General features: G+C 34.1%; 1 protein-coding gene across 1 annotated transcript in view; it reads right to left on the bottom strand.

Annotated features, from left to right (window-relative positions):
* The window catches only part of LOC145283581 (putative aminopeptidase W07G4.4), a 63298-nt gene that overhangs the window by 12198 nt on the left and 33246 nt on the right, over positions 1-17854 (bottom strand). Inside the window, exons 5-10 of the mRNA XM_080132501.1 lie at positions 17266-17374; positions 15553-15677; positions 13978-14077; positions 12659-12734; positions 6690-6775; positions 1766-1870 (exon numbers count right to left, since the gene is read on the bottom strand). Coding sequence (XP_079988627.1) covers positions 1766-1870; positions 6690-6775; positions 12659-12734; positions 13978-14077; positions 15553-15677; positions 17266-17374 — 601 coding nt within the window. The remainder of the gene's footprint in view (positions 1-1765; positions 1871-6689; positions 6776-12658; positions 12735-13977; positions 14078-15552; positions 15678-17265; positions 17375-17854) is intronic.

Genomic DNA, 17854 nt, shown 5'->3' with positions numbered 1-17854 from the left:
CATTTATGAACCAATCAAATAACAAAAAAAAAAAAAAAAGTATTTAAATTAAACTCGACTTATTTCTGCACTTTGTGGAACGTGCAAATTCAAAGTAATTATCACCATGTTAACTATTCTGTACTTAATCTCCTTTCCAGGCAGCACCGGGACACAGGCAGTTTGTTTAGAATAAAGTACTGGAAAAAGTTTTATCATAAATGCTTCCATATTTTTAAGTTAAATACGTCCTAAAATGGAGTACTGTTGCGACATCTGGACAAGGCTGCTCAGCACACCCTATCTTGCCTTCATAGAGTTCAAAACCAGCTTTGAAACCTAGTAGGCGATGCCTTTTCTCTTCCCTGCAACGTTTTTCTCAAAGAAGTGATGTTGCAAGCCTATCTATCATTATTTTCATGGCAAGTGCTCATCTGAGCTCCAATCTGTGATTCTCTCTTGATAAATTTTCACAAAAAACACTTAACTACAACCTCCACCAACAACTTTCCCCTCTCTATCTGTGCCTAATTCTAAGTGCAGATTCCATGAACAAAGCTTCTTTCCTAGAACTGCCCACATGTGGAACACCATTTAATTGACCTGCTTCCCAGCCAATTACATGTTAACCTTCAAGTTCAATGTAAACAAATTCTTGTTGAGCTGTCTCCTTAAATAATCCAAATTGTACTCAATCTACACCAATTACTAAACTACCATTTTACATTCATTAACTCTTATTCTTGAGTGGCCTTCAGGCCTTAATAAGTGGCGACTACCTTGTAAGAAAAAAAACCTTTACCAGATGTACCTGTGACTCAATGGGTCAGAACCCATAATTCTACTTTGATTTTATCTAAAAATCATAAACTGTGACATCTGCAAAAACATTCTTAAAAAACTAAATAACTTTATTTCTATATCACTCTTGTATTATTTGGACAACTGTTATTGTATTTTATGTTATGATATATAGATTTCATTTTACTGAAAGTTTAAAAAAAAAAAAATTATTTGTACAAATAGAAAATTAAGTTTTAATTTGTTTTTTAAATAATTGAAATCTGACTAAAATTGTTTTTTCCAGTTTTGATTTTATTAAAATGTCACCATGTATCAAGGTCAAAAAGCCACTTGAGGATAAGGGTTAATACACTGCTGATCAAAAATTTAAGACCACTTAAAAATCTTTAAAAAAACTTTTAAGGATAGATTTTAAACTCTTCCGACTTAAGGTTACCAATACTACAATCTAAAAGGTTATGGAAACAAAAAGGTACATTCCAAAGATTTATTTTTTAAATTTACATTTTTATTAAATTAGGCTTTTTACACATGATCAAAATTTATAGGACCAGAGACAAAAATTCTATTAAATTGTACAAAAAGTGTATGAAAAGTGTATGAAAACATTCACCAATCAAACTTAATGAGTTCTACCTCCACTGCTTTTGATGACTTCAAAAATTCTTTGGGGCATGCTAGAAATAAGGGTTTCCATTAAGGTGCAGGGGATTTTGTTCCAGTTTCTGAAAATGGCTTCATGGAGTTCATTTTTTTGTTGAATATTGTTTGCCATTTCGATAAACCTCTCTTGTCATCCATCCCCAAACATTTTCAATTGGGTTGAAGTCCGGTGAGCATGAAATGAAAATAAAGCGGCAACCAGGCAATGTCAGAAAGATAAAGCTAGTAAATCTCTTCTTGCAGAAATTGAGCTTAACAGAGACTACCCTCTTCTTTTCCTCTTGGTTTGAAAGTTTTTCAAATTCATTTCCGAACTCACCTTGAAAAATCCAGCTACAGCTGCAGCTCCACATTTGTCACGGTGCATTCCAGCCATGTGACCGCCAGCCTTAATGTCATGGCCACCAGTGTCATAGGTAATACCCTACATGGATGAAAAACAAAATGAAACAAAGATAAAAATTTTTAATTCACTTGACTTTTTTTTTTCTTTTACATTGTTTACTTTTTTTATCAGCAAAAGGTTTATGTAAATTATTTCTTGTTCAAAAATTAAAAACTGAAAATTGTGATGTGTTTATTTAGAATTGCACTTATAATGAAAATTTTATGTAAAGAAAATGCAGAAGAGTCTATGATGTACATACCCAAAACGGAATATCATGAATTTGATCAAGTAGTAATTTTTTTTTTTTTTTTTTTTTTTTAAAGAAAAAATAAATTTTAGACAAGCTGAATGAGAGAAATGCTGGCCACCATATTTTAAATTTTGCCAAAATTCAAGGGCGACAATTTAATTCAACTACAGAGATTTTGTTTGTACACAAAATAGTGAAATAATTGCTAAAACTTCTAAAAAAATTTTTTTTAAGAAAAAACAAAAAACATTTATGGAATAAATATTCATGCCATGTCAATATGATCCCAAACAACTCCATCAAAACATGACACGATCCCAAGCAACTTTGTTGAAGCAACATGGTACCAGAGCAACCTTGGCAGTCACGCACTGAACGACTCTGATGTTGGCTTTTTATAGCCCTTGAACAAACTCATTTTCAATGTAGGTAGACCAGACTAAGACATTGCTACACCACTCTTGAGCACTTTCACGCATGCTTGCCACATAAAGAATCATTGAACTGTCATTTAGTCTTCTTGCTTAAAAGTGACTCTTTCTTCTCAGGGATACAACTGATGACGAACACCAGATGATTGCTCTCATGATCCTGACAACGCAAGTGATAATCTGACAAGATGGAATCCTTCAACATCTGTGGACTTCACAGTGGCAACCTTTTTGCGAGAAGGTACCAATGACCACCTGGAACCCAGGAACGGCCAAAGTTTGGGACATCACCAGCAGGAGGAGAAAGGATACAAAATTAGCAGACGTTTATTTGGAAGGAAGAAATATTTTTAAATTTGAATCTGAAAATAGATTCCATACAAAACAATACAAGTTGTTTCTGAATTTTTTAGATAAGGATTGATAATTTATATTATTTGGACTACTGTTCTCATCTTGATTGTTTTAACATATCGGCCTATGTAACCTTCAACCTTATTCAGGATATCTTGTCAAACTTGGGAGAATCTAGATGCAATTTCACATAAAACTCTTTAGTTCATGATTAGAAGTCTTAATTTACAATTGCATTCTTAGTACCACCTGCACAGAAGATGGAGCCATCAACCCTCAGAACAATGCCAGTTCCAACTAAATTTTACTTAGTATTTTATCCGTTATATCATGTGTCCTTCCAAATTACTTAGGACGTTTATCCGGTCATGGCTGATGGAACAAGAACATGTTACCGTGGAATAAATAAAAGGTTTAGTTTGAAATTTTATACAGATTCCAGAGTTTGACAACATACATGTTTAGAAGGTCAAATCTTACATCAGTCAAAACATGAAATAAAACTCAAGATAATCTGAATAAAACAATTTGTATTATTCGCATTAATGTTTCAGATGATGTCACCTTTGACATTCTTCAATTGCATCTTTTTGAACTTTAGTTTCTTTATTGAACTCCAGAATCTGGATGAAATTTTGAACTGAACTCAAACCTATGAGAATCTGGGAGAACTTTGTGTACTTATACAGAATAGGGACTGTTATCATTGGCATATTCCGGTCATATAAACTGTCAAGTGCTGTATTTTTTTTTATTCCATTATCCATCGCAATAGAAGTGTTAATTTATTCATAATTGATGAAATGAGCACAATCTGGATTGAATAAAATGTTCAGTTCAAAATTTGGTGTTCACGCAGAATACTGTGTTGCTATCGGCATATTCTGGGTAGGTTACGTAGACCACTAAGAAGGTGCCAATAAATTGCAACAGTCGACAATTGGCAAACAGTATCTTTTGTTTATTAAATTGTCAGGTGAAAGTACAGGATAGTTTAAAAGCAACTCCTCCCTTCCCATGTTAAGAATGGCTTTCTAGATAAGGTTATTACTCAAGACAGTTTGTAAACTGCACAAGTACCTTTTTCATTGAAATTAGCAGCAATGACTAATTATAATTGTTTTTTCCTTAAATTTTAATTGTTTGCTAGCATTTTAGACATTGGCTATCATTTTTGCAAATAAAAAAGAAATGTTTTCATACAGCACTTGACAGTTTATGTGACCGGAATATGCCATTGATAACAGAGTCCCTATCCTGTATAAGTACACAAAGTTCTCCCAGATTCCCAAATTTGACTACCATAACAATATTTAGATGTGGAGGTTTAAAAATAAGGTTAAAAACGGTATTTTTCTATCATTCAAACATGGTAGCGTTTGAATATATGGTTGTGGCAGTTTTAGTCATTTAGAACTGCTTTAAAGCTTCACTGCTCACGTTTTCTGACCAAATTTCAAACAATTATTACAGCTCACCTTTTCAGCTATATTGTTAAAATGATTTTCAATTTTCGTTCAGTAAAACAAAAGTTATGAATTTACTGGTGTTCAAAATCATAAAAAAACGTAAGGAGGTGAGTGACGTTTATTTTGTGACTGGTTTCTATAGCAACCACATCGCTTCAGCGACTACTGTTGCTACCAATTCACCGCTCTCGTGAAAAGGGAAGTAACAAGTGAAACAGAGAGAATGAAAGCATGAAAAGGAGATAATTATGGGGATTTTATTGAAAGCAGACGAGTGCCGTACATTGTTATTACATATGTGTATGTTATGTTTATGGGGGAAAAAAAAAAAAAGACTGAAATTCAACAGAACAAATGAATTTACTGGAAGCCTGGAAAAATGATGGATTACAATAGAAAAATGCAAGCATGAAAAGTAATATGGTTAAGCTTAAGCCTTTGTCAAGAGATTCACTAATCCTATGAGATATAACCGTTAGCACATCTGCTGTAGATCTAGCAGAACGGAAACCATATTGTATGTCACTAAGGTTATTTCTGTTAAGGTGGTTGACTACTTCTCTATTTAATATAGATTCCAGTAACTTACTCATGACACACAGGAGACGTATTGGTCTGTATTGAGAGGGAGATGACTTATCACCTGAATTCTTAAATACAGGGCATACTGGATGAGAAAGTTACTGAGGATGTCAAGAAGTTTTGATATCTTCGTGATACTATCAGATCACAAGGTGGAGCAGGTGCTAGTGTGCTTGCAAAAGTTATGAATGGATTGAACAAGTTCAGATCAACCGCACATTACGTAAGAGTATCAGACATGTGCATGTATAGGCATATGCTTTTCAAACTGATATGCGGATAGGTATGTCACACACACACACACACACACACACACACATCAATGATGCAACGGTTATTTGCCCTTGGCATAGTTTCTGATCTACCCGACGGGTGGAGTCTACTTCCTGTTTCACATTCTCTATCCACTTCCATTCTCTACCTTTCTCGATCTCTTTCATTCGAACCGCCGATGTAGTCCAACGTACATTCCATTTTAAGGTAAGATGACACATGTATACAACAACCATATCTCGCTGAACACTAAATACACACACATTCACAATGAACTTTCCATGTTCATACACAACGAACATACAAACAGCATTAACAGTTAAAGCATGTTTATGCCTGTACACACATACACGTGTTACATGCACATACACTTTTGTTTCTACTTTGTATGATAAAATATATTTTTTGTATATATTGTAACTCTGTATTTGTCGTCTCATTTTGAGGCCAGTTTTGAACATGCATGATATTATCTACAAGATAGAGTAATCCTGATCTCTACAAATTGAGGACACCGTTCACTACATATGCAGTGCAATGATGTATGCAAGTGACGCTTAACCAGTGAGAGTTGTGGACATGTGTTGCATGGAGAGAAGCGATACGAGAATAATACAGTGGATATGTAATGCAAGTCTTAAAACTGGGTTAGTTCTCTGAATCCCAAAGGAAGATTTAATCATGAGAGTATAGGGAGATGTGGTATGTAGAACAGAAGACTTTGAAAGAATGGATGAAAATTTTGTTGGTTTTTTAAGTTTCTAAAACAATCTTGAGTTGAATTAAAAAAAAGAAAAAAAAAAAAAATTAAGTCATTTAAATTTCCATTTTCTTGTAACGTGGTTATTATTCTTCTTCAATGGTGTTACATTTTAACACTGACCCAACACGTTGTATAAGACAGTTGGAAGGGAAAACAAAAACGAAAGAAATTCCTCTCAGCCGTTTCAGTTGAAATGTAATGCATTCATTCATGGTTCTTTCAAAATAACGCATTGCCTCTCGTTTTTTAAGTCTTGGTATATCTCGTCTGTCATTTTAACAAAACCCTGCCATCTCAACACGGCTTAAGGAATAGCCCCCTTCTGATTAATGTTTACATAATGATTTCCAGTTTTCTTACTGTTTTTTTTTTGTTTTTTTTATTCGGATTTTTTTTTTTGTTAAAATGAAATTCTTTAAATGTGAAATGTTTTACATCTTTATTTTATATTACAAATTTTTCTATGCAAGTTTAATTGGTATTTTAAAATAGAAACTAAAAATATATTTTGATAACATTTTATTAAAGACAAAACCATTCCAAAAAAGAAAAAAAAAAGGACCATAAAGACTATTATAAAAATTAAAATTCAACTGGAATTACATAAACATTAATCAGAAGGGACTTTTCCATGGTATACATTGATATGACTTCTGTTAAACAAAGCTGAAGTTAAAATGATGCAAGCTTTTTCTAAAATAATCTTGATCAAAAGAGAAAGAGGACTGCTAACCTTTCCAACTAAGAAAAGATCTTCTTCGGTTTGGCCACATCCTTTATATTCCAACAAAATGAGTCGGGCTGAATGACGCTCCAGATCTGGAAAATAAAAATGGAAATAAAGAGACCATCTGTTAGATGTTGGCCAGGCAATGCTGAAAATTGTGTTATTTGACAATCATGATTATTTAAGCCAAAAAGTTTTGTCAGCTAAAATATGTAGAATAAATATTTTTTTTTTTTTTTTTTTACATGGGGATCACCATTTATCAAGGCCCAGAAGCCACTCGGGGATAAGGGTTATTTTGTGTACAATAATCAATAAGTATTGTAGTAATAGTTGGTATTAGAGATTTGATAAAGTGTCTTAAAGGGGCGATTAATCAGGAATTTGTTTATGTTGGACTTGAAGACGTCCAAGTTGTAGCCAGGTGGGAAACAGGCAAACAGAAGAGAATTCCACAGGCGTGCACTTCTCAGAAAAAAGCTATGTTCATGGAATCTACGTTTTGATTTAGGCACAGATAAAGTGTGGGGGAAATTACTGACAGTGGTTTTAGCTAGACGGATGTTTATCATGAAGGATTGGCGAGGGGGGGACCAGAGATTGGAGCTCGGATGAGCACTTGCCATGGAAGTAACGATAAAACAAAGACAAGCTCGCAACGTCTCTTCTGTGGGAGAGAGGTTGCAGGAAAGAAAAGAGAGCATCCCTCACCAAGCCACAAAAGTCTATTTTGTACTTTGTCAAGGCAGAATAGGCTGTTTTTTGAAGCTCCAGCCCAGATGTGGCAGCAGTACTCCATCTTTGGATGTACTTGGATTTTATAGAGATAGAGAATTGCATCAGTAGTGAGAGGTCTTCTGGAGTCGTAGAAGGATCCCACCATTTTCCCAGTGGCCCAGGCAACAGACGAGAGCCATCCATTTCAATTTATGCTAGATGAGGAACAGAGTGTTGATGATGTAAAGTTAGGAGCTTGGTTTTAGATGCATTAAAAGTAACCAGCCACCTCTTACCCCACTGAACGACGCGCTCAAGATCAGAGGAGAGGGAATCAGAGAGAACTTTGTCATTTACGGCCTTTGATGTATTGCCATAGATGGTCGTGTCATCAGCATAGATGTCAACAAATGATTTAAGTATGTGTTTTGGGAGATCATTGATGTAGATCAGGAAGAGAGTTGGGCCCAGGATGGACCCCTGAGGGACTCCAGCATTAATACTCTGCTGCCCATCAACCACTACTCTTATGAACCTATCAGAGACAAATGATTTAATTATTGAGAAAACATTTCCAGTTATACCGTAGCTGGAAATCTTGGGAAGTAGGCCCTTATGCCATACCTTATTGAAGGCCTTTGATATGTCAAGAGCAATTGCCCTAGAAATGAAGCCTTTGTCGAGAGATTCACTAATCTTATGGGATATAACTGTTAGCACATCAGCTGTAGATCTAGCAGAATGGAAACCATATTGCATGTCACTAAGGAGGTTATTTCTGCTGAAGTGGTTGACTACTTTTTAATTTAATATGGATTCCAGTAACTTACTCATGACACACAAGAGACTTATTGGTCTGTACTGAGAGGGAGATGACTTATCACCCGAGTTCTTAAATACAGAGCATACCGACAAGATTTTCCAGGGTGTTGGAAAGCACTTCTCCTTAAGGCAACGCTTAAACAGTTTTGTAAGCATGGGGGCAAGTTCTGGTTTACATTAATTTAAGAATGTAACTAAAAAATGTTATAACAATTTAGAATAATAACATGTAAAAAGATCAGGTGATCATCTTAGTAACGTATACTAATGACGTCATTTAGAAGGGGGAAATGGTCTTTTCGAGATACGTGGAAATTAGTTGTCAGTTGGAATCGAGAGAGGGACAGAAATGGTCTTCAGATCGTGATGGATCCAAGTAGAGGAGGTTAAAAACGATGATAGTCAGAATCAGCGTTGCAATTTACTAAAAGGGGAAAAACACTCTGGAATAAAAAATTGCCAAAAATAAAATCCGAAGTGTCATTTCTTGGAAAGAATTTCCATTGCAGTTTTCCGTCAAACAAGACGAAGATGGACCAGATATGTTTCAGATTGGTTAAATGTTGAAACTCCAAATAAATGTTATTCATCCTTTGTGTTGTAAAGGTATTTATGTATATTCTTGTCCCATCATGAATTGTAATTAAATGTATATACACCCACAATGAAATCTAGTTAGATGGTCATAAAGAACACACATATACACATCATATAGATGACTGTGCTACGTATATACAAACATATATACACCCTCATACAATCTGACACTAGAAGACATACACACACATCTAAGTACAATCTATTACTAAGGAAGTGTTGATTCTTGTCCAGAATTCCTCCATGTTAAAAATGAAAACAAAGAAAAATCCATATGATGTATGTACCTGTGACAAAACAAAAATATATTCCAAAAATCATAAATTGAGCAGGTAGGTTTTTTTTTAAATAAGAAAATAAAATGAGTATCGGAAAAGTAACCATCTTACCTGTCATTTTGAAAACAAAAAGGAAAAAAACTAAAAAACAAGGGAGATAACTCAGTAATAATTTATACCAACTATATTTATGTTGAAATGGCTATGAATTCCCATTAATCTCCTAAAATTTGCTTTCTTTATAAAAATAAAACTACTTATTTTATGCAATTTTTGGAATATGATTTTTTTGTTTCGTCATAGATAGGTAGATCATACAAAATTTTTTCTTTATTTTTTAATATAGAAGGAATACTGGACAAGAACAGAAGTTTTTTTTTGTTTTTTTTACTCATTCATCCCTTCCAAGCATATTAAACTTTCATTAATACGCAAGGGGTTACTGTGAATTAGGGACCATATCTTTAGGAGACACTAAGTATGGAGTTGAGCAGAAAGATGTCTGTTTACATTACACTTAAATTTTTGCAGGTTGGTATGATCGGAGAAGCAGAATATATGAAGGAAATCTCAAAGTCTGAGGGAAGAAACTTTTATAGTAGAAGATTCACCAAAATCGAGGAACTTTTACAGTGAAGCTGTGGGATTTTGCTACTTGTGAGGTTAATTGAGATTGTAGGTATCCATCCAAATTCAAAACTACTAATAATCATACAATCTTTTAATACTCAATTCAGGGCAAGGAGTAGTGCAGCATCTGTAGTTATAAGACAAGCTAACCAGGAATTACCTCCTCCTTTAAGGGAGAGGAGTGTAATATATGATACGATCCTCTCAGGCATTACCTCCTTTTTTGGTGGGGTGGGTAGTGTAGTAATAGTTTTGTGGTTATATCATCCTTCTAGAGATTACTTTTATTTTTTTTTTGGGAGGAGCGGCATAGTGATATTAGCAAATATATGCAACTTTTGGTCACAGCTTTACTAGTTAAAGTAATTTGTATATATATTTGTTTGATATCTGTCATCAGTTTCAGCCAGAGATGGTAAAGATGATACTGCCACCTTCTGCATCATCAACAGCTTTTGTCACAACACAGGATAAAAAGTATATACGTGTGATATGAACACTTCCCACCAAAGTGTTAGTTGATCAACAGAGCAAAAGTATCGTGAGGTTAGTAGAAACAACGGCCATCTGAAATAAGATTGTTAATCAAGGTGTGGTGGTGACTAGCACAAATGACCAAACACAGAATTTAAGGGCGTAACCAGAAGTCAACTGAAATTTTTTCCCTAATTTCAAACGTTAGTAATGCAGCCACAGATACACAGGCAGGCATTTGCCTTGATGCAAATAACTTGCCTGCTAATAGCGGAATTATTTACTGCTTGTGAATCAATTTTGTCTGCCACTTCACAATAATGCCTTAATTACTTGTACTACTACTTGTAGAGGAATTTTGCAGGACTGGATTTGTTTCATTCAAAATATTTACTAATTTTTATTCTGTATTGTTTCGTTTACTTTTTGTTTTGCTTTATACATCTATAATATTTAATTACAACCAGAATGTGGCAAACGGTACCAAAACTTAACAAAAACTTTGAAACATGAAAAATTATAATTAAAGCAATCCCAAAAGTGCACTTATTAATCAGGTGGAGTAATTTGACAATTTATATAAAAAGTTTCAGAAATCAAAACATTTAAATTTCAATGAGCATTAATTGCAATTTTTAGATTCCCCTAATTATAAAAAAAAGAAAATGAACAAAACCTATTTTATAAAATTTTTGCTACAAAAGTTTGGACCCCCACCCCCTGGTCTATCCTGGCTATGACTTTGCAGAAGTCCTCCCCAGGTGAGAATAGATGTAACCAAAAAGAAAATCACTGAGGACCGACACAACCAGATAGCTGAAGACCCGATAACATTTGAGGCTCCTTTTTCTACACTACATACAATTGTTACATGCAATTGTGTTAAAAAAACACACACACATCCATAGCTCAACTGATGTTTAGCAAGAACTTGGCTCGTGTTGTTTTTTCGTAGTGCTGTTATGTTATTAACTTCCCGGAAAATATCAACTAGTCTTGCTGAAAAGTTATATTTTAGAAGAATAAAAATATGTACATTAAATGGCTTTCGGGAATGTAACTTGATGGATGAAAAGTTATGTTTTGATTAAGAATGTCAGAACAAAATACGTGACAAAAGCCTGGCAAGAATCTTTAGGCTACCTATAGTGATGATGTAATGAATTTTAGATTTACATGTAGGAAGTTAGTTAAGTCAGTCTGTAACTGGGAGTTGTGGAGTAGAGACAGACGATAGCAATCATGGGATCACTGGACTGGGTAAATGAACGCATGTAGTTCTGGAGAAGAAAATGGTGTGCCACCTTAGAACCAACAACTTGCAACCAGAGTAAATGTTAATATGAAACAACTTCATTGTTTGAGTTTTTCATAAGAGACAAGGTTATATTTCAGAACAGACAAAAATGGTTGTTATTCAAGGTATATTCTTTGTCCAGCACAAATATAAAAGACCTTTATCTGTTTTCCCGTCTATAAATTGTTTAGTATGTCAACATGTGTAGATACGTATTATACACACCAGTTAATATACTGAAAGACGTCACACACATTCAACAGACACAAAGTACATGAACGCAAATAGATGACACATTAGCAAGATAAAGAGATTCATTATGTACAATTTACATATATACATTCACTATATAGCCCAGTATACAACAGCATGACTACAAAGGTGATAATCAGATAATATAATTATATTATCTGATTATCACCTTATAATCTATTTCTCATTAATCTAGTGAACGCTGTATAGAAGCGATATAAAAAATCTGGAATGCTTCCAGCAAACTAAACAGAGGCAGATTTTGAAAATCCCCTGTGAAAGCCATAAAAATATTGAAGTCTAAGAATGAGCTTTAATGACCAATGTTGAGACCACCATCATCCACCATTGCCTCCGCTGGATAGGACACATCCGTAGGATGGATAATTCAAAGCTCCAAGAAAATATTACATGGAGAACTAGCCCAGAGTACGAGGCAATAAGGAGCCCAAAAAATGTGCTAAAAAACCCAACTCAAGCACACCTTGTCTATCAAACACCAACCTGTTCTTGTGGGAGAAAATTGTCAGGGATGGGAAGACCTGAAGAAGTGCAGCACACAATAGCATCATGCACTTTGAGGAGAAGAGGAGAGAGAATGAAAAGGCCAGTAGGAGGAGAAGAGAGACACAACATCAATCCTGTCTTTTCCCCTACCTTCACTTGTGAACATTATCCACGACTCTTCTACCATAGATTCAGACTTAACAGCTACATAATACATAAACATCCACTTCAAAGATAGGAGATAAATGACGGGACCCAATACTCTGACAGGAGTGGGAGTCGCTGCTGACAAGGTTTTATGTTCAACTTGAATATTTCATTGAAAAGTGCTTAAAACTAAATAGAATACTCTTGAATGTGTTCAACTTTTAATAGATATAAACCAGACACAAACTACTTACCTCGTGTTGCACGGTTGACAGCGCCAAGCAAAGGATAACTTTTCTCAAGCCAATTCACATCTTCCTGAACACTGACCTAATTTTACAGAAAAAAAAAAAAATGCAAACTTTGGAAATACAAATTTTTAAAAAAAGTTAGAAATTCTATTGTTCCAGACAAGACGAAGTCACTTTATGCGGAAAAAAAAATAAAATAAATAAAAAAATACTGATTCAGAGTCAAAAATAACAAATCTACCCACTTGATGCAAGGAGCTAAAACAAACAAAACAAAAACACTATATGAAAGTACAAAACTAAAGTATTAGATAATAGGTTTAAGTAGTTTGCTTGAAGCATTGTTTAATGTGTATACAAGAAATTTAAGTTTATAGAAGGCAGAACAATGCAAAGGTGTGACGGATAGACTGAAACTGATGCAACTTGGATATAATGGTGGAATCAGCTCTGCAGTTTCTCTTATTGATCCAATTCATGTCTATATGTATACATATTTTTTTATATACTATATTTTACATGTAGGATATTCTTACTTGCATCAGATGGTCAGGTGATGCGTCTGTGATGGTGTATTTCGGGATGACTTCCCTTTGTTAGGTATGTGTTCGACTTTCAAAACATGCACGGCAGGTTTTATTGTAGATGGAGCAGGCTTGCAGAAATTGGAAATTTATTAATATTGAACATATGTTGTATTAGATGGGCGGATTTTGACCCAGAAAACAGCAATTATTCTCCCTTTATCAGAATTTAATAGAATGTGAGGACTAGAGAACAAAATAAGGTAAACAAAAGTTATGAAGCTGTCGAAAGTAAACCCAAGGTTCAATTTCTACTCTCCTAAAATTCTACATTGAGATGTCTAAAAGAAAAGATATAGAACAGGAAGCACATAGCAACAATGCATTGCTAGTTCTTACTACTGTATGTGAAAGTGAAACATGTGCTATACTAACAAAGTATGAAAGGACGCTCAGTGTCTTAATTTCAATACTTAACTATTCTTGGAGTATTTTTGCAAGGTAAACTAAAAAAATGCAGATATCAGAAAGAGGCTTAATAACACATCCATCAGTGATATTCAGAAAAGAGATCGACACAGTTTGAATATTCTATTCAGTTACCAGACCCCAGAAATTGTATAAGATTTCATTCAATAAGAAGAGGACAATAATAAGATGAGCTGACCAGATTAGGGCTGAGAGTGGCATGCCATTCTTGACTGCCGAAGATTGTGATAGAATTTTATTTTCAAGCAGGTGTCGTATAAGTCACATATCAAAAGGATTTATGAGAGAATTATTAAATTAAGATTTTACCTTAACATCTGATCCGTCAAAAACTTCCTTGACGTATTTCACAGTATTGGGAGCAGACATTCTTTCAGGGTCAGACCCACCAATGTCACGTGTCACCACTCTAATAAAAAAAAAAAATAAATAAAAAAAATATAAAATAAAATAAAATAAAAAAAAATAAGTGTCATTATTGAGAATACAAAATATAGCAAGATAAAAACATATACATTTGTTTGATTTTAGGTAAATAAATTACGTGGTTACGACAATAACAAAGCTACTGTTTAGTCAAATGATGACCTTTATCGGGTAACCTAAACCTCTAATTTCATAGAGACATACTCTCTTAACCTTTTATGCTTTTAATAGCATGTCTCTGTGAAATCAGAAGTTTAAGTTACCCGTAGTAAACTACAGCTCTTAGTGGGGGCCATTGCCAGCCCTGGAAAGTAACGGGCACTGGCGGCCTTTGTCCAAATGAAATAATCTTGCTTCTACTGTCTGGCATTGTCAGCTAACACGAAGCCATTGACTGATTGGCATCACTGTTGGTTACTGGTGATTAGTGTTGTACATGGGCGATTACTTTTGTTTAATGCTGTATTGAGGCATTTACTGGTGAATCTTGGCTATCTTTACAACTGTCACAGACAGTTTTCAGCATACAGTGTCAGTCACTGGCAGTCATGAGCATTTTCTACTTCCACTGGAGTGCTCTTAAATGAACTAGAGGTGGATAATTGCGTTTGCACTGGGTTCCTCTTAAAATCTTGATCATGACCAGTGTCAGGCTTCCATGAACTGCTCTGAAATGAAATTGGCTGGTTACTTTCACTTCATGGCACTGGCAAGCACTGTTGGGCAAATCGCTTGTCTTAAGCTGTCATTCACTATCATATAGTAGTGGGTTAGGGTTAGGGTTAGGGCACTTTCATCCGTGATAGGCATTCTCACTTTATGGCATGAATGCTGACTGGTGTACTTTAGTATGATGTTCCAATTAGATATAACTGTATACATAATAAAAATAAATAATCATAATAATAATACTCTTAATAATACTAATAATTAAAATACTAATAAAAATAATAAAAATGAGATTAATAATGTGAGAATACGGACAAATTCTAGAAATCGTAGTAAGTCTTCCACATAAGCACATTTTGAATAAAATATGACTTTTTTTTTTATCATTATTATTATTCTATAAAAAACTAAACTATTGTAAACATTTCTATAAAAAACTAAACTATTGTAAACATTAAGTGCAAAGAACAAGCAAAGCAGAAACATACGGCACCGGTTTCAGGTATAAACTTAACATGATATTTGAGTGAAATAAAACAAAATTACCAACACTTTAGATGTTTTATGTAAAAAAGAAAGTTTATAAATATATTTTTATTGTAAATTTTATAGATGGTATGTACTAAAAGTTTAAATCAAAAGTTTTTAGTTAAAACATTGAAAACTTCCTAGTGCAATTTTACTATTGAAAAAAAAAAAAATTTGCAAGATTTTAACATCAGGAGGCTAAGAATCGCTGTATAATAGGCAGCTTGAATAAAACAACAAAAAAAAAACTGAATTTGTTACCTTCCTTCTTCTAATGCGCCAATTATTTTCAGTTCTTCATCAGCGTTATTCATGTCACCCACCCAAACACCAAGGAGTTCAGCCTTTTTTGCTCTGTCTGGTACATCTTCACGGATTTCAATAGGCTGAAGACATTAAAGAATTATAGTGATCCTTCAGTAATAATATTACACATTCAGATAAGATTAAATTTAAAGTTACCAACATTCATAATAGAATTGTCTACATGGATTCATGGCACAATGGTTAAAAACATTGATTAACAATTAATTCTAAGTGACAGTCTTTGTGATTAACATGTCACTTCTCTCAATCACCAACTTCGACCAGTGAATACATGCATAACTTCATTTTAAGTACAAAAACCTCACTTCAAACGTCTTTGCTGATATACATCCTCAATCAGTATCATTTGTCTAACACAACAGTTGACCAATTCTAGAAACCATCATGTTGCTCAATAGTTCATCCATCACATGCCTGCCGTGACTTCAGGTATTCTGATGGGAAGGGGGAGGGGGGTAAGTGGATACTCAACCTTGCCCAAGAGTCTCCCACTGACTAGGAGAGAAACAGGCATCTTATCGCTCCTGTTGGCGAAAGTGCCCCCTCCCCGTCACCCTATATAGCAACTAGTATTCCCAAAAAGAAACCTGCCTGATACTGGCCAGGCTCATCGTTGCTAACTGATGATCTGGTAAGAACCGGTGTGTCCACATGAGTATGCCATATATCAGCAATACTACCAAAAAAGTCAACAATTTGCAGTGAAAGACCATTTTGATCTCGATAATCACCAATTCCTGTTGATTTACCGAATAATGGACTCTTTACTAGCAGATGCATATTTGTTGCTTTGAAATGGATATCATCTTTATAATTTGCTGCGCATGCAAGTTTGGTTCTATTCCATTAAGTTTTATGTTCAATACATATTTCATTTCATTTATTTTATTTATTTATTACTTGTTAGTGATGGTGGGAGGATTCATGGTACTGTGGTGTCGTATTTCTGATATTTTTATTAAATATAAACTAAAAATAAAAATGTATCTATATATAAACGATAAACTTTAAAGAAAAAAAAAAAAAGAATTAATCTTTTTTCTGACTGGTCTAAAACTTTTGGTTATTTGAAACCGCCATAAAAAAAAGAAATTAAAGAACTGCCACCTGTTAGCATAGCTAGAAAGCAATCTCTCGCTTTGGAAATTAGAAGAGCATCGTCAGCTGACAATGACATAAATTAACACTTTTACTAGGTCATGACTGACAGAATGAGAACAATCTATCGACCATCAATTAAATAAGCAGTTCAGTTTGAAATTCAATCCAAGTTCAGAGGTTACATCAGCTGAAAGGTTATGAATCTAACCAATATGAGAATAGTCTGAAGAATTCAAATAATCTAACTTATCAATCCTCATCATAAAAATTCTAAAAGACAAAGACTTTGGTCGTTTTGTTTTACAGTGTATCAACCTTTTCAGGTTATTTAATAACAAATCCAGTCATTTTGGAAAATGTTTTTTTGAAGATCAAATATTTTTTCATGGTGTTTGATTTGCTATTTTTTTGCATAGGAAAATTGTTATTTTTGTTCCTGATTTTACAGAACATGATTGAGTTTTTGCAAAGGAAAATGGAAAAAGAAATATGAATGTTTTAGATAAAAAACAAAACGATTTGTTCAACTGATTTCGATATACTCACCACATACAAACCAAGAAGACCGCCGAGCACAGAGATTCTGAAAGTCTGTGGAAAGCTATTCGAATGTACGACAACCAAAAGAGGTTTCTTACAATGCAGACTTGATGCTCTGGAAAATAAAGAATGGCTCTAAGTTGAAGAGAAGAGAAATTCTCAAAGAAACATGAAATTCTGAATTCTTTAAAATTGGTAATAAATGAAGAATGACAGATGAGTGCATATATTCTGCCAAAAAAAACAAAACAAAAAACGCTTTGCCAGTATTTGTACTAATCTAATATAGAAAAGGCAAAATGGGCGTGCACGCTTGTGTATGTCCACGAAAGGCTTTTTGCGTCGGGTTCTCGCATCGATTAAATTCCGGAATAAGATTTCTTATACTTCCTAGATTGTAATATCTCAAATTGTGCAAACGGACATCATCTTTTTTTTGTTTTTTTTTATTGAGTTTTAAAAAATTCCCTCCATGCCGTCGTTTTAATGTTTGTTTGTCTTTTTTGTATAGATAAAACAAAAATGCCCGGTGCCTGACCTTCCAGCTGTGTAGTATCTGTTCTGTAATTGGTCCTTGGTCAATGTAGGAGAAATC

This window comes from Euprymna scolopes, chromosome 8 (assembly GCF_053919585.1).
Source record: "Euprymna scolopes isolate OS-2025 chromosome 8, ASM5391958v1, whole genome shotgun sequence".
In the NCBI taxonomy this organism is placed as follows: Eukaryota; Metazoa; Mollusca; class Cephalopoda; order Sepiida; family Sepiolidae; genus Euprymna; species Euprymna scolopes.
This window is presented reverse-complemented; position numbering and strand designations above follow the sequence as displayed.